We start from the raw sequence: 25,957 nt of genomic DNA on the forward strand, positions 1-25,957 counted from the left end.
AAATACAGCATTTAAGTCTTCTGATAAACCTTTTCTAGAATCAAAATCTAACATTTTACACTGTAACAAATTTACAGGGTAAACTATATGGCTTGCCTCATTGTTTTCTGCCTCCATGTCTATTTTGCTATTCAAAAGCTTTATGTCAATTTACTTTTTGAGCTGTTTTAAGACCAAACCAAATTATTCCTTCAGCACATTTTAAACAATCCCTTAAAGACCTTTTTTTCTTGGCTATGTTTCCAATCTTGGCTTATCACTATAATATTTCATGCTCCATGCTTCTGAAAAAATTCAATATTCAAGAACAAAGTAATCCAGAGCTTTACTTCATTTCAGTGTTTTTATGTCCTAGGGCTGTCCCAACTCAATGACCCAGTTTTTATTGTGTCACATCTCCCTGTCTGTTGCTGACTGTGACCAGCTTGCCTAATCCTTTTCCTGTCTCTTATCAGTTTTCCCTTAATTCAAAAATCTTTTTCTTTTTTTTTATTCTTTGCACTTTTCCTTTTGCAGCTTTTAGAATCTTTTTTTCCTCCTTGGGAGACTCAGTGTTCCTGTGGTGGCTACTCAGAAACACAAAGATGAATGAGTAACTAAAGTCCTTAAGTCTGTCGGTGTCAAAATTTTCATTATGCTATCTTTAGAACTGTGGGTGGTAAATGGCAGAAAGTGGGTGTTATAATTTGGCAATATGCATGAAGAGTCATTAAAAATGTTCATACCCTATGATCCAGCAATTTTACGAGCTTATTAATTAAAAAGAATCACCCAAGATATGGAAAAAGCTATATACATGAGATATTCATTACAATGTTATGTATAAAAGCAAAAGAAGAAAACAATATAAATATCCAGCAATAGAAGAGAAGTTAAATTACTACCTATCTACTTGATGAGATATTGTACAATCATTTAAGATGATGGTTATGTTACTTTTTAGAAAGATGGGTAAATATCTGTAATGTTCTCGGAAAAGCAAGGTACAAAATTGTAAGTGTTGATGATCACAATTATGTTTTTAAAAAGCATTTACAAAGGGCAAACTGCAAGGAAGCATGACATTTCCTAATACAATAGTTGTTATTTTAGGGTGGTGGAATTATAGATGATGTTTCTTTCCTTTACTCTCAAAATCTTAATTCAATGTCTTTTAAAACTTAAGTTTGTAAAAACTATCATCTTAACTGATGCAAATTAAGAACAAATTAGGTAGGTTATGTAATATACAATTTACAAAAGATGATTTCAGATAGACTAAGTCTTATAATCTAACAACTTAGGGCGTGCAATAAGACAATTCATATGTGATTTTGTTTACTATTGTATGTAATCCCCAAAAGAATAAGGAAAAAACTTTCAATACCTATTTTAAAATATAAAATAGAATTATTTTTTAAACCTTTAATAGGTTTTACCCCAGTTTATTTTACTGCCACTGACTTTATCCAGGCCAAGTTCTGTCTAAAGCTACTTCATCAAGCTCTTCCTCGATTCCAACCCTTTTAATCCATTTTCCACATCATCTCCAGAAAGATCTTTCTGAAACTTACATCTATTTGGGATAGTTCACTGTTTAAACAATACAGGGATTCAGAATATTAAAATCTTTAGCTTAGTTTACTAACTCCTCCCAAACTTCTCTGCCTTATTTGTGCCCTTTCTTCTCATGCACCCTCTTCACTAGCTTTACCAAACTCCATTAATACCTGAAAATAGTACTCACAGTCACTATTCTTTGTGTCTTAGTACTGAAATTAACACTTGATACCCACTCATTCTTCAAATCTCGTGTTACTTTGTTTAAGAAAGTTTCCCAGATTCTTCATCTTTTATATGTCGTTCTCTGTAATCCCACAGTGTCCCCACCATGCTGTGCTATCAATGATTTGCTTATCTGCCTTTTCCACCAGACAGTAAACTTTTTGTTATTGTGTGCAAAGGCAAGTTCCAGTGAGTGTGTATGTGTTTATGCCCCCTCCCTCCCTGTGCTCAGACAACGAGAGGAATAGTGAATGCTAACTGATGTTGATGAAGGGCCAGTGTGTTAATCTGGACACTTCAGAGCTAGGAACAAAGAGGGGAGATATGCTGGAAGCCAAGGGCTGTTATCTGTCAGGTACTTACCAGGGAAACTCATTCAATACACCTCCCTGATAAAGGCAGACTTCTTTCTTTGTCTTAAGATTGTCCCGTGAATATTTTCCTTTCTACATCATATCCCTGAGAACTGGAGCACATCTTATTTGTCTACGAACCCTCCATTATTCCTTGCACATATTAGGTATTCAAACATTGAATAAAATCCAATTTTTAAAAATCATTCTGCTGTATAGAAATTGACATCTACCTTGTCTGTGATGTGAAAGTCTGGAAGAAAAAAAATATTTGTGAAACACAAAATATTTGTGAAGCTTAACATCTTAACTAGAAAATTTCAGAACAGTGTTGTGAAACCCTGGAAAAATATAATAGGAACTGATGGACAGACTTATATAAAATAAAATAAAAATAAGAACTGCCTAAACTCCAAATGTGCTGACATGTAAATATGTTCTCTACTTCAATTTTCATATGTTTCGTTAGGGAACCAGGTGCACTTCAATAGAAAATACAAGTTCAGCCTAACACAAAATCATGGTTTTACTGTTTAGATGAAAAACAAATGACTTTGTCATGTACTCAATTGACTTTTAAAATTTTTCCCCACCCTTATATCAGCGTTGTAAGCAATACAGTTATTACAGCAAAAAAATTTTTTTGGAAATTTTAAATCAAATTTATTTTCCCAAAATTTTTAGTCTTCAAATTTTTTTATTGTAACTTCAATATTTTAGCTATTAATCTCGCTCTTTTTTTACACTTTATTTTGACATTCAATATTATTTTATATTAATTTCAGGTGTACAGCATACTGGTTAGACATTTATATAATTTAAGAAGTGATCTTCCTGACTAGCCTAGTGCATACCTGGCACTATGCATAATTATTACCATACCATTCACTATATTCCCTATGCTTTACATTACCATGACTATTTTGTAATTACCAATTTGTACTTCGTAATCCCTTCACCTTTTTCACCCTATCTCCCAACTCCCCCTCCCATCTATCACCCTGACAAATTTAGTACCCATCTGATACCATACATAGTTATTACAGTATTATTGACAATATTTCTTATGCTATACCCCACATCCCTATGACTACTTTGTAACAATCATCCTTTTAGCATCTCCACACAGTAGATGGGCTACCTGCCCATTAGTTAGTTATCAGGTTGGCTGTCATCAGTGCTTGTGCTCAAGTAATCCTTATTTTAAAACTTAATAATGACCCCGGAGTGCAAGAGCAGTGATGCTGACAATTCGGATATGCCCTAGAGAAGGTATAAAGTGCTTCCTTGAAGTGAAAAGGTGCATACAATATTTTGAGAGTCCACATTCACATAACTTTTATTACAGTATATTGTTATACTTGTTCTATTTTATTATTACTGTTAATCTCTTACTGTGCCTAATTTATATATTAAACTTTATCTTAGGTATATATGTGTAGGAAAAAAAACATAGAATATATAGTGTTGAGTATTATTCGAGGTTTCAGGCATCCACTGGTGGTCCTGGAACGTATAACCCAGATAAGGAGGACTACTGTATATCCCTTGAGACACTCCAACGATCACTTAAAAATAAAATATTCAGATATACCCACATAATTTTCTTTTCTTTTTTTATAACTGAGGGCATTTCAGTTTGTTGTGTTTAAGCTAGGTCGTAACAAATGCAAAACTTATTATATAAAAAAAGGTTAATTATAAATGGCCAGTTTCTTTAAGGGGCTAGCTTGATTAAAAACAAGACCTGTACTTCCAGATTTTTTTAATCAGTTTTTAAATGTAGGAAATCTGAATTTTGTCAGTGATATATACATAACCTAGATCAATTTCTTGTGGCAAAGTTGTGGCCAAATTCACTTTTAAGTTCAGTGTTCCAAGCAGCTGGGCCAGTTCTCTGTAACTTGACCATCTTTCCTCCCAATGAGATGAGTCCCTACTATATAACAACCTGTGCTAATTCATTCAATCATAATATTCATCACATGGTAGTTAATGACCAGTTTATCAGTTTCCCACCCCACAGACTGTCATGTTTACTTTGCTTTGACGTAAGTACTAAATTTGCTAAATGAGTAATGAACAGTATTTCTATTCAAATGGTATGTATTTATCCATAATTATTGAGCATTAATCTCCAAATATTCTATAATCTGATTTAAAATTCTAAATTTAAACAAGAAACTTGTACCAAAGCTTTTAGTTTGTGCTTAATCATTTTTAAAATTTGTAGTTTTGAGGCATTTTATTATAAAAAGCTTGTACTCATATACATAAACTAATAAGAACTTAAAATTCATCATACATTTACTTCATTTTTTAGCTTAACCTTCTAGTAAATCTTTAGCTTCATTGATTTTAGCTGCTATATAAGGAGATCCTCCCTTGTCTGGGTGATTTAAAAGCATAATTCGTCAATGAGCATCTCTTATTTTTCCTTTATTGGCAGTAGGGCTCATACCTAGTATTAATGCTGCTTCTCGTTTTGTCATTTTGGGTTCAAACCCACTTCTGTAATAGCCACCACTGAAGGCAGATTTGGGTAGACTTTGAAATACTTGTTTTACTTGAGGCTCCACATGCTTCATGGCTTGCAAAACATAACGGCCTGCAAATCCTACAGCAGCAATGGTCAGTCCAACTGCTACCACAGTACTGGCCATGGCTGCGGTTCGGCTACCCTGTCTCCACCAAGAGCGTGGTTCATCTCAACCAATAGGCCGCAGCCACCAATTCCATGCCTTTACCACAGAGCCCGTAATTTTATTCTTAACAGAATTTCCCTAAATAGGTTTTTCCTATCAGCAAGGGAACATGCTCATTTGAGATCATGTGTATAGTCCCTTTGGCCACGTTAGCTCTTACTATGTATTAATAGGCACTGGTAGACTTGGTTTTCAATTAAGTCTCATGTGAACATACTGGGTATATGGCAGTTCTTCAGTGAATAATGATTTAGTAGACGAGATTACAAAGGTTAATGTGCTTAGTACAGTGCCCACTACATAGAAGGCTCTCCAATATATATTTTTTCTCCTTCCTTCCCTTGTAACTCTGTAATAAAGATAACAAACCCATGATTCAAAAGAACCATACAAGACAAGAATGATTTGTGCAGCTACTTTAACATAAATATTTTATAATTTATAGTAAAGACATTTTGCACACCACCATAAATACTGAACATGATTTTACAAAAGTTACAAATTTATGATAAAAATACTTCCTAAATACCATGATAATCCACCTGTTTTCTTCTCAATCTCAGTGTAAAGGCTAAAACCAGGGTTAAAATTTAACCATAGCAGACAGGAACACTTGGTGTCTTTGTTTACAAATATAGTCTAATGCACAAGAATATTGACAAGCATTTCCATGTGCTTCAGATATACTGTCAAGATATGGACAGCCAACAAGTTTAAAAGAAATATACACATTTCTAGTTACAGGTGTTAACCAGAAATATTACAGTAAAGCTGGTAAACTGTGACCACCAACACAGAATTCTACACACCTGAGAAAGTTGACAACAAACTAAAAATTAAGTTACTTGGCATCAGGTAAAGAACGTCTAGGCTTTAGGGGTAACTTACTGCTTTCATATACTGTACAGTCTTACTGCCCCCAAATTTGGAATTTCAGAGCTAGAGAGTATATAATTCCAAAACTTGCTTTGTCCTTTATCTCATGCTAGATCTCTGATTTTTCTTAACTTTTGCAGTCTTCTGGCAAGATCTTTAAGATTTTCACTCAACAGCACTGGGTCAAATCTCTTCTATACAGGATCTCATTGTTCTTATGCCTCCTCTATTTGCCGAAAGCCGGTCAAAGTCTTGGAGGTGGAAACGAGTTGCCAACTGATTTACCATTTTCCTCAAGGTAAGAAATGCTGAAACAACTTGGAAAGTAAGGAACATAGTGAAGATGATGTGTACTGCTTTTTCCAAGGGCAGATTTGTTAGGCCTTCATTAAAGAGCAAGAAAAGAATTAAAGGCAACTGCAATAGAAGGCTCAAAAGCCAAAAGCCAGCCAACTCAGGAACCTGCAATGGCACATATTAGGAGGAATCAGATCAGTGAAGTACATGCCTTTGTTTACACAGATAAGTACTTAGCACTACTGTGAACATACATTATGAGCTCTGTAATTCAAAAGGAGTATAATATGGTCCCTGTCCTCAGAGAACTTACAGTTTAGATTAGAAGACAAAACGAATGTATATGATAATCCTAGACTACTACGCCTTAGTGAATAATTAAATGCACCATTTAGTATTATAGACTAAATGCTACAAGAAATAAGACAGTGATTAGGGTAAGTGAAAGAAAGAAATCAGCTCTAAGACTTCTTTTCTTTTTTTTTTTTTTTTTAGCTGAGCCATCCTGCTACCTGTTGGCAGCTCAGCAGCTGCTCAGCTCGGGCTGGACTCGAACCGCTGTTGCTCAGAGCTCAAACTCTTGAGCGAGCTCTTAACCAACTGAGCCACTTGGCTGGCCCCGAAAGAAATAAATCAGGACCTAGGGTTTTAAAGTTGGGTAGAAGGAGGAAGAGACAAGAAAGTAAGTAAGCAAAGATATGGGATGAGCATGATTGGGAATCAACATGTCATCCTGTAATGGATGCTTGGTTTAAGAAATAGCAATAAAAGGGGCCAGTGGAGTGGCTCAGTTGGTTAAGAGCTTGCTCAAGAGTGCGAGCTCTGAGCAACAGGGTCGCCAGTTTGATTCCCGGCCTGAGCTGAGCTGCTAACATGTGGCAGGATGGCTCAGCTAAAAAAAAAAAGAAATAGCAATAAATATAGTAAGATACGCCAGGTGAGGCCTAAGTATGAAGGGCCTAGAAACCTTAGAAATCTTTAGATTTTACCCCTAAGCTCTGGTAACTATAAATGCTTAGGCGACAAGATGATTCAGAAAACATGTGCCCAGCATAGGAAATGAGTTCATGACTTCCCCCCATTTTCTTACTCAGGATCCAAACAGACATGTTTAATTGATTAAGTATTTTCAAGACTGGTGTGAAGAGGGAAAATTACCAATTCTTAAGTGCTTACTATGTTCAAGTACTTTACATAAATTATTTCATTTAATCCCAACAAACCTCTGAAGTAAATATTTTCCCAGTTTATACATGAAGAAGCCAAGGTTCAGAGATTAAGCAAACAGTCTACAGGTAACCAAAGTGGTAAAGTTGGAGCCAGGCCTTAACTACAGGCCTTTGCTCCTTCTACCATATCCCACTGCCTTTTCCTTCCTATGAAAACCTTATTGCATTTATGTGTAGTACTGGGAGAAAGGAAAGAGCTTACCTTCTCCTGTAAGTTACCCATGTAGCCCAGATACAACCTGATAGCTTCAATTAAGGTTATTAAGATGATAACAGTGACCACAATGAATTTGTAGTAATCAGGCAAGATGGAATACTAAAAAAATAAAAACAAACATGTTTGTAAAATCGCATGTTTGTATAGTAAAACTGACCTGAGATAGAAAACAAATTATTAAGAACTTTTACTTTTATTAACAATGTAACAATGCCAGGGATGGGTAGAAGAGACCGCAACAGAAGTATTAAAAGCACAGACTTACCTTCATCTGAAGCATCATCATGCTGCTCACCCACCAAAGTGGGAAAAAGTAAGTGTTAAAATAAAGTGACATCTGCAGTGCCAAACTGGAAACCATTTCATTATCTACAGAAAAAACAGAGAGAAAAGTAACAAATTCTTAATCCTGGTTTACGTCCTTTATTCCCTTAGAAATTTGTAGTTCCTCAACAAAACTACAAATATTAAGCCTATTTATAATCACTGCCAGTGAAAGGAAATATTCAGCATCATGCTATTTAGTTCATATATTGGCTTCTTGGGGGTACGTTTCATGTCTTTCAATTACTTTATCATTTTGCCCATACTGCTGACTTTTTTTGCACACTATAGATACTACAGATTAAATGTAGAATATCAACATGAATCCTCTTGAAACACAATAATTATTACCTTCTTTGTAGAGTTCTATGTAAAGAGCCTATAAAATAAACACATCAAATACATAAAAACTACTTTCTCACATATAAACTAATCTCATACAAAAACTAATCACCCCAAATTAGAATTAGACACACACCTCTTTAAATATACCACAATCCCACCCATTCATTAATACTCAATTCAGTACCACTTTTTTCTGTAAATCCTTTCTTGATCGTATTCCTCCACCCCAGTAGATACCTCTTTCTTCTAAGTACTTATCACTCTAACTTGTGCATAAGAAGTGCTAGCAAAGACCCACACTCCCCTCACTCATGACACAGTCTGGTATACTGAAGAGATCATGAATTTTGGAGTCCAAGTAAACCTGGAACTCCCCAAACTTTCCTGTAACTATGGATGCCACACTTCAGATAAGTTATTTAACCTCTTCGAGCCTCAATTTCTTCATCAATAAAATGGTAACATTAAAATTACCTCAGAGGTTGCTTGTGAGGATTAGAGATAATATAAATTATTTCACCTTAGCACCATGCCTGGCACTTAGGAGGCTCTCAATAATTATTAGTCTACTTTCCTTTGATTTCACTTATATCTATAGCCTCAGTGTAAGCATAGACCACATTCTACCCAAATTTGAGACCCTCATAGAATCTAGCATCTTGCTTTACACATGGTAAATACCAAATACGCATAAGTAGAAAGAATGAGCTAATGAAAACAGACTGTCATAAGGACATTATCAGTGTAACCCTTCATGATACATGAGTTTCATTTATTTAAGGCTTATTGTATAATGTTTTGGTTTTATATTAAGGGAGAAGGGGCCTAAAATAAGAATTTTATTTTTTAAATTGGGCCCTATGCATATTAAATTTTACTAAATTCTAACAATTTAAGAGCAGATACATATTTTGAAATCAATTGCTCTAAATGTAAGAATTTACAAAGTCTCTAAAATAAATTTTTAAAAAACAGGTTTATTCTTTTTCTCTACAACTTAGTATTTTATGTCATTAAATAATTATAAAATATAAGAAATAATCATGGTCTTACAGCAATAAGGTTTCCTTTAGCTCCAAGAATATGTCTAATTATTATGATCTGATTTTAAATATTGTTATGATCTACTTTTGCTTGTACCTGTTTATTAAATTACCATTGATGAAGGAATGAATTCTTCAAATCTGTTAAATCTGAAGGCAACTCACCATCCTAGGGTTTTTCATAACAACAGTACAACTCTTGGTCAGCTGTGGATATGGTCATAATAAACATAATTATAGAACAAATAACCAAACCTATTTCAGATCCACAAAGAAGAGGATATGGAAAAATAATGATAAACTAGTTAAGTGGAAAATGTTAATCCCTTTGGAGCAGAAACTGCAGTCAAATTTTGCAAGGAAGTTTCTTTTTTTTTTTAAATTTTGAACATGAGCATCTTAAGAGTTATGCTATGTGTATATTTCAGATCAAATTTGTAATCATGCAATTGAAAATCAAATTAATATGTAAATGAACCTTGAAAGCACAAGAAATGAATTTACCAAATTTTGCAAAAGTACACTAAGTTCTGTAAATGGAATTTAAATTAAAACATTATATAATATAATTAGGGGTAAGCAAACTACCAGCCAGCTGCCTGATTTTATATAACTAGTGAGCTAAAAATGATTTTTCACATTTTTTAAATGGTTGGGGTAAAAATAAAAGAATAATATTTTGTGACACTGAAAATCATATGAAATTCAAATTTCAGTGTCCTTAAATAAAATTTCATTGGAAAACTGCCATGCCTTTTCAATTACCATTATGTATAGCTGCCAGAGACCTATGGCCTGCAAAATGTTAAATATTTACTATCTGGCCTTTACAGAAAATGTTTGCTGACCCCTGATACCTTGCATCATCAGATTTTAGGGCCTGTTAAGCCTTAGCTTTAGAATCAGAAATTTAGAAATCTAATTTTTCACATTATGTTTTTCTCTGTACATCCTAAATCATGAAGAGGGCTTAATTTGGGAGAACTGCAAATAATCAAGTTGAAAAAAATGCAACTATGGGAATTAACTTTACTTTTCTCTGGCCCTTTTGAAAATACCTAAACCAAGCAAGAGGAAAAGATTTCTACTTCCAGAAGAATTAAGTGATTAAAAACTGGGTTTGGTTGACAGTATGAAGTTTATCATCATGATTTAAAAAGGGGCAACTGTTTTGGAGGAAACTGTGTTATCACTTGTCTCATGCTGAATGTAGCGTGGTGGCATTTTGTTACCAGATTTAGGGAAACAGTTTACACAGGGGAACATAAGGAGAAGGCAGGGGAAGTGGGGAAGAGTTTTGTTGAAGATGATGCTAGTGTGGCCACTGTCACTCTGGAGTGGATAGTGGTTTAAAATGACTCATTAAGAAAACTTTCCATCTCTTCTGCTATAAAACTGCCTTGTGGTGGGACTTATTTGTTCTGCTAGGAAAAGAGAAAAGGAAAAGATATTTTACCAAGATTGGGATGTGCGGAGTGGGAAAGGGTGATTCCCTTCAACCAGATCAGAAAAGCCAGGGCTGACGCCACAGAGGAAAAGCAATGCTGGCCTTCGAAGAGGGCAAGGGACCTGACGAGTGCTGTGAAGGTGGCTTTTTTGAAGAAGGCCAGCGCCACCTTAGCTGCTGAGCTTGCAATTCCCTGGCCAGGCCGCAGCATGCTCAGCTCGGGACTGGACGGGTATCAGGGACCGGATACATCCCAGGCCCAGCCCCAGCTCTTGGCCCGGCCTCTCCTCGAAGGTTTTTCCCCTACTGCAGAGAACCTGCTGAAGGCGAAACCGCCATTTTAGGTCCGGGCAAAATCTGGCTGCTCCAGAACCCACGCCACTTTCTTGGTGAGCCACACACACTGCTCTGGGCCTCGGCCACTCACCCGGACCTTCGTTGTACTCCGGCCCAGTCCGGTTGGAGTCGCTGAACACGGTCCGGCTGAAGTTTCCCAGCCGCAGGCGGACCGGATCCGGCAGCTCCATGCCCGGGCTTCGGTACCGCTCACTACTGGGTGTGCGGGCGCAGCCCAGTGCTGCGGTTCCCACGGCAACCGGGTGGTGCTGGGGGCCAGCGCGCATGCGCAGTTGCACAGCGGGGCGAGGTACCGGTAGATCCCGCGCTCTTGGAAGGTAGGGGTGAGCAGAGGGCCGAGTCCTGCGAAGCGACTCAGCCATGTGCAAAACGGCAGATTCCTTAAGTCCTGTTTTAAGCCCCAATGTCTAAAAACAAATAGAAATAATAATAAATGACCTGGGGTTGGATTGTGATACAAGGAGCCCGCGCACCTTGCCGGTGGGGTGCAACCTTTCTGGAAGGAAATATATTGTAGAATGAATGAAGAGCTTCAAGAATGTTTATGACCCAATAGCTCCTAGGAATATATATATGTATAATATATAATATTCCTAAAAATATATAATAATATACATAGAAGAGTATATATATATTCACTATATATGTGTATATGTATGTACACATACATTTGATGGAATGCATTGCATCAGTTTAAAAAACATGCTTGCAACAAATAGTTGATAAGGATTAACTTTAAGTAAAATAAAATAAAAAAAAACAGAAGTAAAACAATAGAAATGGACCTAACAGCTAAATGTGTGCATGTAAATATATGGAGAGCAGAGAGGAGGAGGAGGTCCACAAGCACGGTGGCTTCAAAAAAAGACGAGAAGGAAATAATTCAAAATGTTAGTAATTTCTGGATAGTGGATTTTGGCTGATTTAAATTATTTAAAACATTTCTGTATTTTTCAGCTTTCTCTCAAATAAGATGTATTATTTTTTAAAAAACACAAGTATAATATACTTTTCAATCTGTGGTTTGGAATCCACATATGAGAAGGGCCTTCAAGTTATACACAGATTTTTGACTGGCAGGTTGGTATCACTAATGCTCCTATTGTTCAAGGGTCAACTGATCATTGCAGAAAAGGGCACACACTGAATTTACACGTGTAACCAGAACCCAGATCAAGAAACAACCTTACCAGCGCACCGAGAAGCTCTTCCTTCCTATTTCCTAACAGGCACTAAACCCCCACTTCTAACTGACCATTCCTGTTTTCTAATAACATAGAATTGTTTTGCCTATTTTTGTGATTTATGTAAAAGTAATCATACAGTAAGTGGTTTTAAAAAAAATCTGCCTCTTTAATAATCAAAATTATTTTAATGACATTCCATCATATTGTTGAGTGAGGATTCTTTTTCCTTGCTGTGTGTGACCATAACAATAAGTTTATTAATTCTGTTGCTGAATGTGTGTATTTTCTAGTTTGGACCTTTTATGAATAGTGCTGCTTTTGGTGAAAATATGCCTTGCGGTAAACATTTTCATGCACTTGTGTTGAGTTTATTCCTAGGGGTGGAATTGCTGGCTTATGAGGTGTGACCCGGCTTTAATAGAAACTGCCAGCAGTTTTCTAAGGTGGTTGTACCAGTTTCCGCTGCCTCCAGCAATGTATGAACATTCCTGTTGCTCCAGATCTGTCACCAGCACTTCCTATTTTCCATCCTTTCCTTTTAGCCATTATGATGGGTATGTGGTGAACAGTATTATTTTCACAATTAAAAGAAAAACCACAGGTATTTATATTTATAAGTGTCAAGAGGAAGTTATGGGAGGGAATAGCTAGCTGCATGGCTAGAATTTCAAAAATTAGTTAAATGTTTATTTTATTCCTACTACTTTTTGGAACATTGTGCTGGACTAATTAGGTATATAGTCCCTCCCCATTGAGAACTGCAGCCTTGTGAGAGAGACATATGGAAACAAATAAGTACAATACACATTGGTAAAGGAACACAGATGAGGAAGCAGTTAATTCTGGTTGGGGATGTTAGGGGAAAACTGGCTGACTTTTGCTTCTCTTTAAGATGAATCTCAGGCCCCAACATCCTCAAAAGGGCTTCCAGGACTTTCCTGAAGGAGGGCTTTAGTGCCCTCCTCTGTGTTTGTCACATCTTCTTGGTGTAACTTTGGTCACAGCGCTAGTCACATTATGCTATAATTGTCTATTTGTGTCTGGTTTTTTTTGCTAGTTCACAAGCTCTTTGAGGTCATTAATAGGCTTTCATCTTTATATCCTGAACACTAGAGTATAGTTCCTGACCTAGAGTGGGAATTGGGTAACTACTGAATGAATAAAGGGAATGAAAGGTCTAAAGCCCACCCCCAAATCTTCCCACTTCTAGTTCAGGGACATTGCCAGCCCTTATATAAGTTTCGCTCTACAGAATGAAGAATTTATATATTAAAACACAGTGAATTATAGCAATCAAAAAAATTTTTTTAACTTAGCAACAAAAACATCAGTTTTCATCTATTAAATTAACCAATGTTTTTATAAAGAACCCAGTTAAGCAGAAAGCCTCATGCTCTACTGATTGAATTATAATTTGAATAATCTAACCAAGGAAAGCAATCAGTAATATGTACAAGTTGCTTTAAAAATATTCCTGCCTTTAATGAAATAATCCAAATTTTAAGTCTCTATTTTGGGGGAATAATAATAAAAACAAAGTTTTATATATCAAGATATTACTTCCAATATTATTGATATTAGTTAAAAAATAAAAGGTGAGGGAGATTTTGAAGTGCCAAACCAAAGAGGGGAGTTAAGCAGATTATGATATTCATGATGAAGTTCTGTGCTGTAGTGGAAAGGATGCCCTTGGAAGCAGAGGGAGCAGGGTTCAAATCCCCTAACATTCTCACTTTACCACCTAAGAGCTGTGTAATTAATTTCAGACATTTGTTTTGTAAAGTGAGAATAATGATAATTTACTGTTATGGTTGATGCAAAGATTATATCATTAAATAAGGCTTTCTATAAGTGATAGCTATCATTGACACATCTATGTAAATGATATTTGTGAAGAAGAAACACCTACAGTGGAGTAAAGTCATGCCAGTATCTAATTTTCTGAATTCAACTGTACCTATGAGGCAGAACCTCTATTACTTTTCTAGTAAAGACAGAAGATACGATTAACCATGGTAACTAAATTTATCAAAGGTCTGAGTGAATCTTTTTTTTTTTTCCTTAAAGATTTTATTGGGGAATTGGGGGAGGGGAACAGCGTTGAGGAATCGGGGAAGGGGAACAGACAAGTTGCTGTCCTTTTGTTCTTCAGTCTAGTTGTGGAGGACGTTGCTTCACTGGCCCATGTTGGTATTATCATGCTCTTCCCAGCTGAGGCAGATCGGTCACCGGCCACTGGCCGGCCGCTCATGGTGGCTCTTGGCAGCTCATGCCAGCTGCCAGCCATTCACGGTTGCTTTACAGCAGTCCACTGCAGCCTCACTGCAGCCAATGCCGTCACCGGCGACTCAAGGCAGCCCAGCTCCAGGTCGAGCTGTTGTTCAGCATCTTAGCTGTAGAGGGCGCAGCATCACTGGCCCCCATGTGGGATCTGAACTGGAACCCTGCTGCTCAGAGCAGGCGTCCCAAGCCAGCTCTTAACCAATGCGCCACTCGGCCGGCCCATGAGTGAATCCTTTGAAGATTTTTTTTCCCCTCACCGAGGTGAAACACCTTGTTCAGATGGCCATTATTCCATCAAAATCATTGGGGAAAAAGTTGATGAATTATGGGTATTTAAAAAAAATTTTACTTATCATTCAAGTTTCCTGTAATAAGCATGACTTTCATAATTCAAAATAAATCTTATTAAAAATAAATTGAGAGGAAGAGGCAATGGTGGTGTAAAAATATATTAGAGAAGATTTTTGAGAGGAAAAATATTGTGGTTTGGAAAGCATCCAGCCATTATTGATGTCACAAATGGCCCAAAGGGCTCAAAAAACTTTCAAATGTTATTTTGTTAGGTGATGCTCACCGGGGGTGCCAAAAAATGTATACACATTTTAAGAAAGGAAACGTGTATTAAAATTGTAATACTCAATATATACTAATAACAAAAGATGAGTACAAGTTACGTTTGACTTCTGCAATTACAAGAGGTGCTCAAAATGGTTACCATCAGCGTTCAGACACTTCTAAGTACAGCAAACTACTGCTTGAGCAACATTGACCAAAGTGTCCACTTATATACATATTTTTGGCACCCCTGGTATAAAAGCAACCACATAGTGAGAACTGAGATCATGGCACCCCCGGTATATAGGCAATCACATAGTGAGAACATGGATTCTACAGACTAGTATAATTTGGGTTTCCCCTATTCTAGACCTATTACTTAGAATCTGAAGAGAGGAGTATGGAATCTCTGTTCTTAAAATTATGGGAAGATTAGTAAATAATCCCGGCAAGATTAGTAAACTGTAAACTGTTTACTTCTTATGCCAATGTTGATGGTCAGAGTAATAGCTGATTCCCCAATAATTGTTTAATGTATTTCATTGGTGTTTGATAACATTTATAGTTTAGTTTCCCAAATATTTATTTTCACAAAAATTTTGAGCTTAGTACATTGGTTTGTTTCTCTTTGACAAGAGGCAAAGTTGTCTGGTAATCATGTATTATACTACGTGACAAGAAACTGATTGGGGGTGTCACTTAAATTACTCCTTGGCATAATAAAGATATAAATTCTTTCTACTTGATACTAATAAAGAGTTTAGAAACAATATTTTTTAAGTGAACATGTTCAATTTATTGCCTTAAAATGATATGTAAAACATTTGTAAGAATTTAGACAAGTTTAAAAGTTAAGTTATATATTTGGATAGAATATCTTCAGACATGATTCCACTTCAGCATTTAAAGAAAATCTTTAACCTGAAATGTAATCTTATAATCCTTAACTTGTTAATGGCTAATCAAAACCTTTTTGAATCCCTAGTACAATATATTCTATTCACAGCACTTTTCAAAGGTTTATAAGAAAGAACCAGGCTATGAATTACATAAAAAGTCAAATCTCATGAAGGGATTTTTTCTTACTATATTAAGTGATATTTCAAGGCTGACTTTAATATTTTGTCTTCAAAGCCATCCCCATTGAGCATTTTTATTAGAAAATTCCTTCCCTTTTCAAATGCTGTTTATAATTTTTGGATCTGTGGCATTTCTTTGTGTTAGCCTACCACAGTGTTCATCTGTTATCGTAAGCTGCTGCTCCATGTGTCATACTATGTGGGAAATGGGAATGACAAGCCCAGGAGGATCAGTAAAGCAAAACCTGCTTAAGGAAACCTCAGATTTCTCAAGTGAATTGTGATACTGATTAGAAGCAAGTGGCCATTTTATTGAATAGATTGAATAGGTAATAAGTTCCACTTTTACTAGTGATAGTATTACTGTACTAATAATATTTTTATATTACACTGTAAAATGTAAATTATGTTTCCTTCTTGGAAGAAAATTAATCTTTACTTTTTATTAACTGTAATAAAATATTGTCCCTCCCCCTACTAAATATTGAAATGTTATACGCTCTTGTTTGTTTTAGATTATGGTTCTGTGCTTTTAATAAATATATACCACACACACACACACACACACACACATGAGTGCGCGCGCGCGCGCGCGCAAGGTCTGACAATTAAGTTCACGAACTCATCTAGAAAAAGTGCTATATACCTCATTGCTAAATATCACTATGGTCACCTCCGAAGTGTTCCCCTTGGAAAGCTATGCATCGATGCCAGCACCTAGTTCATTCACCCTTCAAAGCAATTTTGGAACTCTCTGGAATGGCCATCAGAGCTGTCATCGTATTAGCCTTGATGTACTGAATGTCATCAAGATGTCTCCCTTTCAATATTTCCTTAATCTTTGGGTAAAGAAAGAAGTCATTGGGGGCCAGATCAGGTGAGTATGGAGGGCGTTCCAATACAGTTATTTGTTTACTGGCTACAAACTCCCTCACAGACACTGCCGTGTGACCTGGTGCATTGTTGTGATGCAAGAGCCATAAATTGTTGGCGAAAAGTTCAGGTTGCCTAACTTTTTCATGCAGCCTTTTCAGCACTTCCAAATAATAAACTTAGTTAATTGTTTGTTCAGTTAGTACCAATTCATAATGAATAAACTCTCTGATATAAAAAAAGTTTAGCAACATAATTGCAACAAGTTTGTGGACTTAATTGTCAGACCTGGTATACCATATACATTGTCTCCAATACGGTACATTGCTTAATCATATTCAATTTTGATACACCATCATATCAAAGTTGTAAGAGTAGAAATCTTATAAATGGATAATTTGGTATTAAAATGAAAGGTGTACACATAGGAAAGGGTTCAAATACATTTGAATTATTTATGTTGAATTATTTATGATGAATAACACAGCTCTACAAATTTTCTTGAAGATACATTTGCTTTGCAAAATAGAAAGTCATTGGCATTATTCCTGTATCCCATTCCCTTTCCCTGTATTTTTAGTTAATACAGAATTGTGTTTTTATTTTTTCCAGCATCTGCTGTGAAGATTAACAGAAATTCCAGGTGGTTGGAGACAAGTGTAATAGGAGAAGAACAGTGATGTCCTGGGCCCTGGCTAAGGTACAAAGCTGTGCACAAAAGGTGATAAGTTCATATATTTTAAGTTCAGGAACCACCTATAGTTAGGCCAGCTTATGATGAAATGTCAATATAGTAGTCCCCCCCTCCCCCATCTATGGTTTTGTTTTCTGCAGTTTCAGTTACCCAAAGTCAATCTTGGTCCAAAAATAGTACCATTGACATCATCATGCCTCAGTGATCCAGGTTCACCCAAAGCAAATGATCCTCCTGATGTAGCCTCAGAATGTTAACACTAGCCTACTGTTACGTCACAATGCCTGTGTCACTCACCTCACTTGACCTCATCACATAGGCATTGTGTCATCCCATGTCATCAAAACAAGGGTGAGTACAGTATAATAAAATATTTTGAGAGAGACCACATTCATATAGCTTTTATTACAGTATATTGTTATAATTGTTCTGTCTTATTAGTTTTTGTCATTAATCTTTTTTCAATAATTTTTAAATTTTAGTTGACATATAATATTAGTTTTAGGTATACGACATAATGATTAGACACTTGTATAACTTACAAGATGATCACCCCAATAAATCTGACACTATACAGTTATTATTGACTATATTCTTTATGCTATACTTTATTTCTCCATGACTATTTTGTAACTACTAATTTGTACTTCTTAATCCGTTCCTCCTTTTCACCCCGACTCCCCTACTGTCTTGGCAACCCTCAAAAGTCCTCTGTATCTATGAGTTTATTTCTGTTTTTTTTTTCTTTATTTTATGGTTTAGATTATACATATAAATGAAATAATATGGCATTTGTCTTTCTCTGTCTGATTTACTCTACTTAGCACAATACCCTCTAGGTCTATCCAAGTTTTTGGAGATGGCAAGATTTCATTTTTTATGGCTTAGTAATATTCCATTGTATATATTTCCCACATCTTCTTTATCCATTCATCTACTGATGGGCACCCAGGTTGCCTCCATATCTTTGCTATTGTAAATAATCATGCAATGAACATATGGATGCACATGTCCCTCTGAGGCAGTGTTTTGGGTTTCTTTGGATAAATACCCAGAACTGGGGTTACTGGGTACTTCTTTGTCTCTTGTTACATAGCCTTTTTTTTTTTTTTTTAAAGATTTTTTTGGGGAATTGGGGGAGGGGGAAAGCTCTTGGGAACTTGGGGAAGGGGAACAGACAAGTTGCTTTTGCTTTGTTCTTCAGTCTAGTTGTGGAGGATGTTGCTTCACTGGCCCAAGCTGGCACCATCATTGCGCTCTTCCTGGGCGAGGCAGATCAGTCGCTGGCTCCTGGATGGCTGCTCACGGCGGCTGCTGGCTGCTCATGCTGGCAGCCGGCTACACACGGTAGCTTATGGCAGCCCACTGCAGCAGGGGACTACAGCCTACACCTTCGCCGGTGACCCAAGGCAGCCCAGCCCCAGGTCAAGCTGCCATTCACCATCTTAGCTGCAGAGGGCAGTGTCACTGGCCCTCATATGTGGGATCCGAACTGGGGTCCTCTGGCGTCCCAAGCCAGTTCTTAACCAATGGTCCACTCGGCCGGCCCCATAGCCTTTGTTTTAAAGTCTGGTATAAGTATTGCTATGCCAGCTTTTTTTTTTTTTTTTCATTTCCATTTTCATGAAATATCTTTTTCCATCCCTTTACTTTCAGTTTGTGTGAGTCTTTCAACTGAAGCATCTCTTATAGGCAGCATATATGAGGGTCTTATCCATTCAACCACTCTAGATCTTTTAATTGGAGTATGTAATCCATTTACATTTAAAGTAATTGTTGATAGATTATTGCCATCTTATGTACATTTTAATCTTTTTTTCTTTTCTTAAAGAAGTTCCTTTAACATTTCTTATAATAGTGGTTTGGTAGTGATGAGCTCTTTCAGTTTTCTTGTCTGGGAAGCTCTTGATCTGTCCTTCAATTCTAAATAATAGCTTTGCTGGGTAGAGTAATCTTGTTTTTTGGTCCTCCCTTTTTTTTTTTTTTTTAAAGATTTTTATTGGGGAATTGGGGAAGGGGAACAGTGTTGGGGAATTGGGGAAGGGGAACAGCCAAGTTGTTGTCCTTCAATCATAGTTGTGGAGGACGCAGCTAGCTCAGCTCCAAGTCCAGTTGCCATCCGGTCGCCTGTAGGCAGCTCGCAGCCAATCAGCTCAAGGTGCCGTGTTCAATCTTTGTTGCAGGTCATAGCCCACTATCCCATTCATGAGTCGAACCACAAATCTTGTTAGGAGCATGTGCTCTCTCCAGCTGAACCATCCTGCCACCTGTTGGCAGCTCAGCGGCAGCTCAGCTCGGACACAGCTCACTGGCCCACGTGGGAATCGAACCAGTGACCCTGTTGCTCAGAGCTTGCGCTCTTAAGCTAACTCTTAACCAACTGAGCCACTTGGCTGGCCCTGATTCTTTTTTCTTTTTGCTGTTATAATTGGATGTTTTCTGCTATGCTGATTTGAGCCTCTGCTTCATCTAATCTACTGTTGATTCCCTCTAATGTAGTCTTTATTTCAGTTATTGTAGTCTTCATTTCTGACTGGCTCTTTTTTTATATTTTCTGTCTCCATTTTCATGTTTCCTATTTATTTGTTGAAGTTCTCTCTGAGATCATTGAGCATTCTTATAACCAGTGTTTTGAACTCTGCATCTGGTAGATTGCTTGTGTCCCTTTTGTTTAGTTCTTTTTCTGGAGCTTTGTTCAGTTCTTTCATTTCGGACATTCCCTATTTGGCTGCCTCTTTGCTTTTGTTTGTATTTATTAGGTGAAGCTATGTTTCTCTGTCTTGGTAGAGTGGCCTTATGTAGGAGGTGTCCTATGGAGCTCAGTGGTGCAGTCTTCCTGGTCCCCTCAGCTGTGTGCTGCACATGTGTTCCTTGTGAGGGTTGTGTGTGCTCTCCTATTGTAGTTGAGCCTTGGTTGTTGTTTACATGTCAATAGGAGGCATTGACCCTTGGACTGATTGATTATGAGGACTGGCTGTGACTACACTGAAGGAGCCGTTGTGCAGGGGCTGACCCTACAGCCAGGGCTCTGGTGCCTGCCCAGTCTGCCCTTTGGATGTGTCATCTGTGGAGGCAGCAGGCGGTGCTCTTCCTTTGTTTGAAGCTGACAACTGCGCATGCTGGCTCTGGGGCCTCCTAGGAGGGGCCCAACTACAGGCCAAGTTCAGCTGAAGCCTATGCTCTGCCTAGGGCCTCCTGAAATGAGCAACAAAGCAATCTGCAGATAGCTGCTACCCACGCAGAGCTTGGAGGTGCTTCGGAGAGGCTGTGAGCTGAAGCTGGCTTTCGCTAGTGCCAAGCTTGGGGCTGCTTAGCAAGGGGGTTGGGGCATGCCGAGGCAAGTTGCTGCTTATTTGGGGTTTGTGAACCTTTGAGAGATTTGGGAACTCCACAGCATGAGCCAAGACAGGCCTTTTGTATGGAAAAGCCATTGGAAGCTGCTTGGGTGGGCCTGCAAATTAGGTGGGGCGGGGGTGTCAGGGAATCACCAGGGCAGGGTGAACCATGTTAGCCAGGTTGATGGAGACTTAGATATGGCAGCTGCCTGTGTCTGCAGGCTGGGATGGGGGAGGGCTCAACAAAGAAACAATGACTTTTACCAGCTTCTCCATCTGGGAGAAAGCTGTCTCTTCAGCCCTTGACCTGAAACCATACAACTCAGTTAGTCCCTATATGTCCTTGGTATCTTTTGAGCTGCTGCCTCAGTGCTGGAGCCCAGAGCTAGTGAATCTGTCAGCGAATAAGTCCATGTGTGGGCCCTTTAATAATAACATCTGGGACTCCAGTAGCCCTCTGTTTCCCTCAGCCACAATCTCCACTGGTTTTCACAGCCAGAAGCCATGGAGACTTTTTTCTGGCACTGGAAATTTTACTTTGTCTTTGGTTTGATTATGATATGTCTAGATTTGAATTTTTAATTTTCTAAAATTCATATCTCTTGAGGTTCATAGCACTTCTTGTGGCTCATTTATTTTGGATTTTTAGAGAATTCTTGGACATTATTTATTCAAATATTACTTCTTCCTATATTCTCTTTCTCCCTTCCACATCTGGAACTCGAATGATATCCACAGTTTGACTTTTTCACTGCATTCCATACATCTCTTGTGCTTTTAAAATATATTTTCTTTTGTTCTCTCCCCATGCTTTGGTCTATAAATATATTTAAAAGCAAAATTTGTGATTGTTAGGCAGTGTGTTTACTCACATCATTCTAACATCACTTTCTTTGCCAGAATTAGCAAATTAGAAGTATCAGATACATCAGTCATAGTGTCTACCATACCCAGTGTTTCTCCTTAGATAAAAATGATTCACTCATAGCCTCTTCCATGGGGAAGTAGAGTTTGGTTATTCTTTGCACAGTGGTGGCTAATCAGATTAGCTCTCGCCGTGATTGGAGTGGGACAATACAGAAGGGACCAGATAGTCTGTTTCAGAAAGAGATCAAAGCAAACCCTGAAATAGAAGCAAGTACTTGAATGAGGCACCATGTAAGTAATAAAAGGGAGATGGAAAAAGCATATTTTCTCTAGAACTGTCTTGGTTCCTGGGATCTATTTAGTTCTAGGTACTGGATGTGTAGTCTTACAAGAAATCTCATTTCTTAGAGTGACCTAAATGAGTTTATCTTCTTTGCAATCAAGAGACTAATGTATCAAGGAATTGTGGCTGACTGTGTATCTGAGCTTCAGCAAGATATTTCATTAAGACATATTATACCCTATGGACAAGATTGAGAAATTTTCATTCAATATGAGTATAAATCAATGAATTAGAAACTGAGTGAGCATACCCAAAGTATATTAATTAATGAATTGCTTCAGCCTGGAGGGAGGTTGTTCTTTGTTCTTATTTTTATTTTTGCCTTTGCCTTTGTTTTTAATATAAAGTTTTCGCTTTGCCTTTTTCTAGTCAACATTTTTACCATCTTTGTTGAAGACATGCCTATCAAATTCACTGAGGAAAAACATTGTTTAGCAAGAACCTACAAGCTAGAACAATGACTGAGTCTAACAAGATAACATTAAAACACATTTTCATTACAAAAATATTTGCTCGTCATATATTTAGAAAATCACTCATTTTCTTTTTTACAGTTTATATTTTTTGAAAAATATATTTAGGATAATTTAATACTGTTTTGTAAACATTTTATCACTTAGAAATCACAGAAACTTCCAAATCATTGAATATTATTTTATAATATTGTATTAATATACCATAACTTTTAAAATCAATCTCCTTTCAGGATAATGCTGTAAACACTGTTTTTAAACATTTTTTGTTTAAAAATCATAAACACTCTTCCAAATCATTAAATATTATTCTTTCAATTGCATGACTGTGCCATTATTTATTTAACCAATATGTTATATTTAGGCAATTAGAATGCTTCCCTCAACCCCCATTTTTTGTCTTTTAAGATTATCACAAATATTCTTATGGCATTATTTTTGGAAAACTGTTCAATTTTATTCAGCACTGAATCAGGCAAGAACAGAAGAAGTAAAGGTATAAGGATCAAAAATGAAGAAATAAAACTGTCATTATTCAGAATCATGATTTCATAAGCTTTTAACTTCTTAGACCTCACCTGGGCTATTTCCTTAGCTGTGTTATCACATTTTAAGAGTATCATGTAGACATAAACCCAGAGAGATTTATAGGGGAATAATCATGGTGGTGATAAGGAGGGGACTTTTAAAACATGGCACATGAGGAAAAAGATTTGGGAATATTTCAAATATGTGTGTGTATATGTATATATATATATATGTATGCCTATGTGTATAAATATACATATACATATATATATGTATATATATATATATTTGATCAAATATACATAAATGTAATGTGTGTGCAAGAGATAAGTCCAGAGATTGGCCATTTGCCATTGTTATTAGGAAGAAAGGCATGTACAAATTACAAATTACAATTTTAACAAATTACAAATGCCAGGAAGAAAATAATATGGCTGTGTTTGAAAAGATCATGCTATTTACTTGATAGGCTCTGCCAGGGCAAAGTTACAGCTGTGGCCCTGCTTTACAGATCATTTAAACAGGCTTTTCTCTATGTCACTGACACTTTAGTCACATCCAGAGAGCTTTGCCATCAGTAAATAGTGATTATTATGTGGGAGAAGATAGCCTATGAGCAGCTCCAGTGTTAATAACACCATAAATAAATCAGTAGAAACACACATTAATTAAATGTTTTTTTCAACTTATTAATACCATTAGACCTGTTAGAAAAAAAATAGATTATAATTTAAAAAAATTATAAACAATGATCTATGTATGTATTTAAAAATCAGGGTTATCTTCTTAATGTGTTTTTCTCATCCTCTTTCTATATTCTTACTTTCTTACTATATTCTTTATAGTTGAACATTGCTGTTATTATCATTCCTTGTGTCCTATTATCTTTGTATTCATCTACCTAAGGAAACATGGAGTGGTGAAAAGAGTCAGTCAGACTGGTTCTGAGCGTCACTACTGCCTAGCTGGGTCAGTTGAATTCTCTAAGATTTAATTTGCTCAACTACAGTAATACCCACTTATCCTACAGTTATTTTTGTGCAGATGAAAGGAAATCATGAACACGAAGGTGTCCTGTAAACTATGAAATATCATACCAAAGTCAGGTCCAAAGGTCTACGTGCATTTCTTCCAGGTTGGTCTTTGATGGAGACACAAAAGATCTATAAACTATCTTTCAAATAACTAACAAAGGAAATAAGCATGGAAATAACCCATGGTAGGACCCAGGGGAAACATATTTTATGAAACTCTTTTCTATTTTTTTCTTATTTTAGCTTTCATGGAGAATTATGAGGACTACTGATCATGTTTATTCTAGTGAAAATTCCTGTGGTTGTTACTGTAGCTGTTATTCTAATGATGTAAGACATGCTTGAAGCAAATCATGAGCAGCGAAGAGAAGGGGAGAACATATGTTGGTATGGTTGGGATTTAATAACATTATTGAACTAATATATATGAGTGTACCCAATATACCCATCTTATGTTAATCTTTGGAAATTTAAGAGAGGAATGGCTTGGCAATTGTTTTGAAGCTTCATTTATCTGCTGTGATTTGGCACTACAGGAGTAGGTGGGACAGCAAGATTGAATTTCTGAAGCATTCTACTGCCTGAAACCTTCCCAAAAGTCACGCAAGGCACAAATTGGGGTGGGTTGGGGGAGGGGGGGTCCTGTGGAAAAATGATCTCTTGACTTTTTTCAGAATGTGACTAGAATTTCAAAATGCTTTGTTTATAACAAGTCAGTTGGCGTTTTCTTTTATACTTAAACAAAAGGAATGCTGATCCTTTTAAAAGCTTTTGGGAGGGGCAAACTTTTTTTATTTAATACACTGTCACTGAGGTAGAAGACTAGTTCAGATTTGAATGGTACAGTGCTGTTTTGTGCTTTCATAGGTGCTTGTCAGAGTTGTCAAGCCTGAAAACTGCAAGAAATGTCATTCTGCAGTGGCTAGGCTGTGAGCCCTGCAACAGGCCAGGGAGACAGACAGTGGGTAATGTATAGGGATAGAGGAGAGAAGGGAGGAGGCTGGAGAGATAATGGCTCCTATCCCATTCCTAAGTGGATTGTTCACTTGTGTGTTACTCCTCTATGATGACCCAAACACTTCTTTAACTCAGCGAGAAGCAGCCTGTGATGTTTAGGAAAAAGAAATGCTTTAAATTCTAACAACACAGATCTGTATGAGTAGCGCGTTAGTGCTGTTTGGTTTGTGTGTTTTTGTATATATTATATAGGTTTGGATTACAATAATTCCTCCCATTTGTATAAGGTTTTGTAGGTTTTACAGCACTTTATGCTCTTAATCCTCACAATAAACATGGATAGAAGGGTACAGATGGCTCCTGACTCACCATAGCTTCATTTTAGACTGCTGCTTTTATGACCTTTATTATTGTAACTATGACTTTCCCGATATTGGCCAAATCTTGCCATTGTGATTGCCTGGGATTCTCATCATAGGTGACAGGGGAACTGAAGCTGCTGTTTGTTATGTTGACTGGTGCTAGGAGCAAAGTAGAAAACCTTTTGATTTTATGGATGCAGGAGGTGTAGAGGAAGCAAATCCATATACATCTGAATAAGGCAATGCTCTTGCAAAATCATTGTCCATTTATGCTGAAAAAAAGCTACTCCAAGACATCAAGGGAAGAAGTTTTATTACAAGCAAAAGCTAGTTGGATCACTTTTGTAATATAGTTGGCAAAACATTAACTGTTCAGGGAAGAAACTACAAGAGCCAGTAGAGTAACATCAAATAATTTGTCCACAAAGTC

The 25,957-nt window shown here is 36.9% G+C and overlaps 1 protein-coding gene, 1 long non-coding RNA gene and 1 pseudogene across 5 annotated transcripts in view; 1 reads left to right on the top strand and 2 right to left on the bottom strand.

The window, feature by feature from the left end:
• Window positions 1-25,957, top strand: part of LOC109378284 (uncharacterized) — a 145,139-nt gene that overhangs the window by 69,296 nt on the left and 49,886 nt on the right. For 2 of the 4 annotated variants that reach the window (XR_002122973.1, XR_002122987.1), the window contains one exon: window positions 17,547-17,634. This is a non-coding gene — a long non-coding RNA (uncharacterized LOC109378284). Of the gene's footprint in view, window positions 1-11,205; window positions 11,275-17,546; window positions 17,656-25,957 lie in introns of those variants that run through there. The other 2 variants (XR_002122980.1, XR_002122983.1) reach the window with 2 other exon arrangements.
• LOC109378190 (mitochondrial import inner membrane translocase subunit TIM14 pseudogene) lies at window positions 4,430-5,003 on the bottom strand (annotated as a pseudogene).
• TMEM17 (transmembrane protein 17) lies at window positions 5,095-11,196 on the bottom strand. Its single transcript, XM_019634589.1, has 4 exons — window positions 11,028-11,196; window positions 7,707-7,810; window positions 7,427-7,540; window positions 5,095-6,160 (listed from the first exon to the last, which is right to left on the bottom strand). Exons 1-4 carry the CDS (start codon window positions 11,125-11,127, stop codon window positions 5,882-5,884), a joined length of 597 nt encoding a protein of 198 aa, XP_019490134.1. The 5' UTR covers window positions 11,128-11,196; the 3' UTR covers window positions 5,095-5,881.

This window comes from Hipposideros armiger, unplaced genomic scaffold (genome assembly GCF_001890085.2).
Source record: "Hipposideros armiger isolate ML-2016 unplaced genomic scaffold, ASM189008v1 scaffold_2, whole genome shotgun sequence".
Taxonomy (NCBI): domain Eukaryota; kingdom Metazoa; phylum Chordata; class Mammalia; order Chiroptera; family Hipposideridae; genus Hipposideros; species Hipposideros armiger.

What these genes read in the sequence shown, in the direction of transcription:
- TMEM17 (XM_019634589.1), bottom strand. Translation starts at nt 11,127, where the DNA reads ATGGAGCTGCCGGATCCGGTCCGCCTGCGGCTGGGAAACTTCAGCCGG. An exon ending in GGAGTACAACGAAGGTCCGG is followed by an intron (nt 7,811 to 11,027) that starts GTGAGTGGCCGA and finishes TTTTTTCTGTAG; the next exon opens with ATAATGAAATGGTTTCCAGT. An exon ending in TGGGTAACTTACAGGAGAAG is followed by an intron (nt 6,161 to 7,426) that starts GTAAGCTCTTTC and finishes GTGCCATTGCAG; the next exon opens with GTTCCTGAGTTGGCTGGCTT.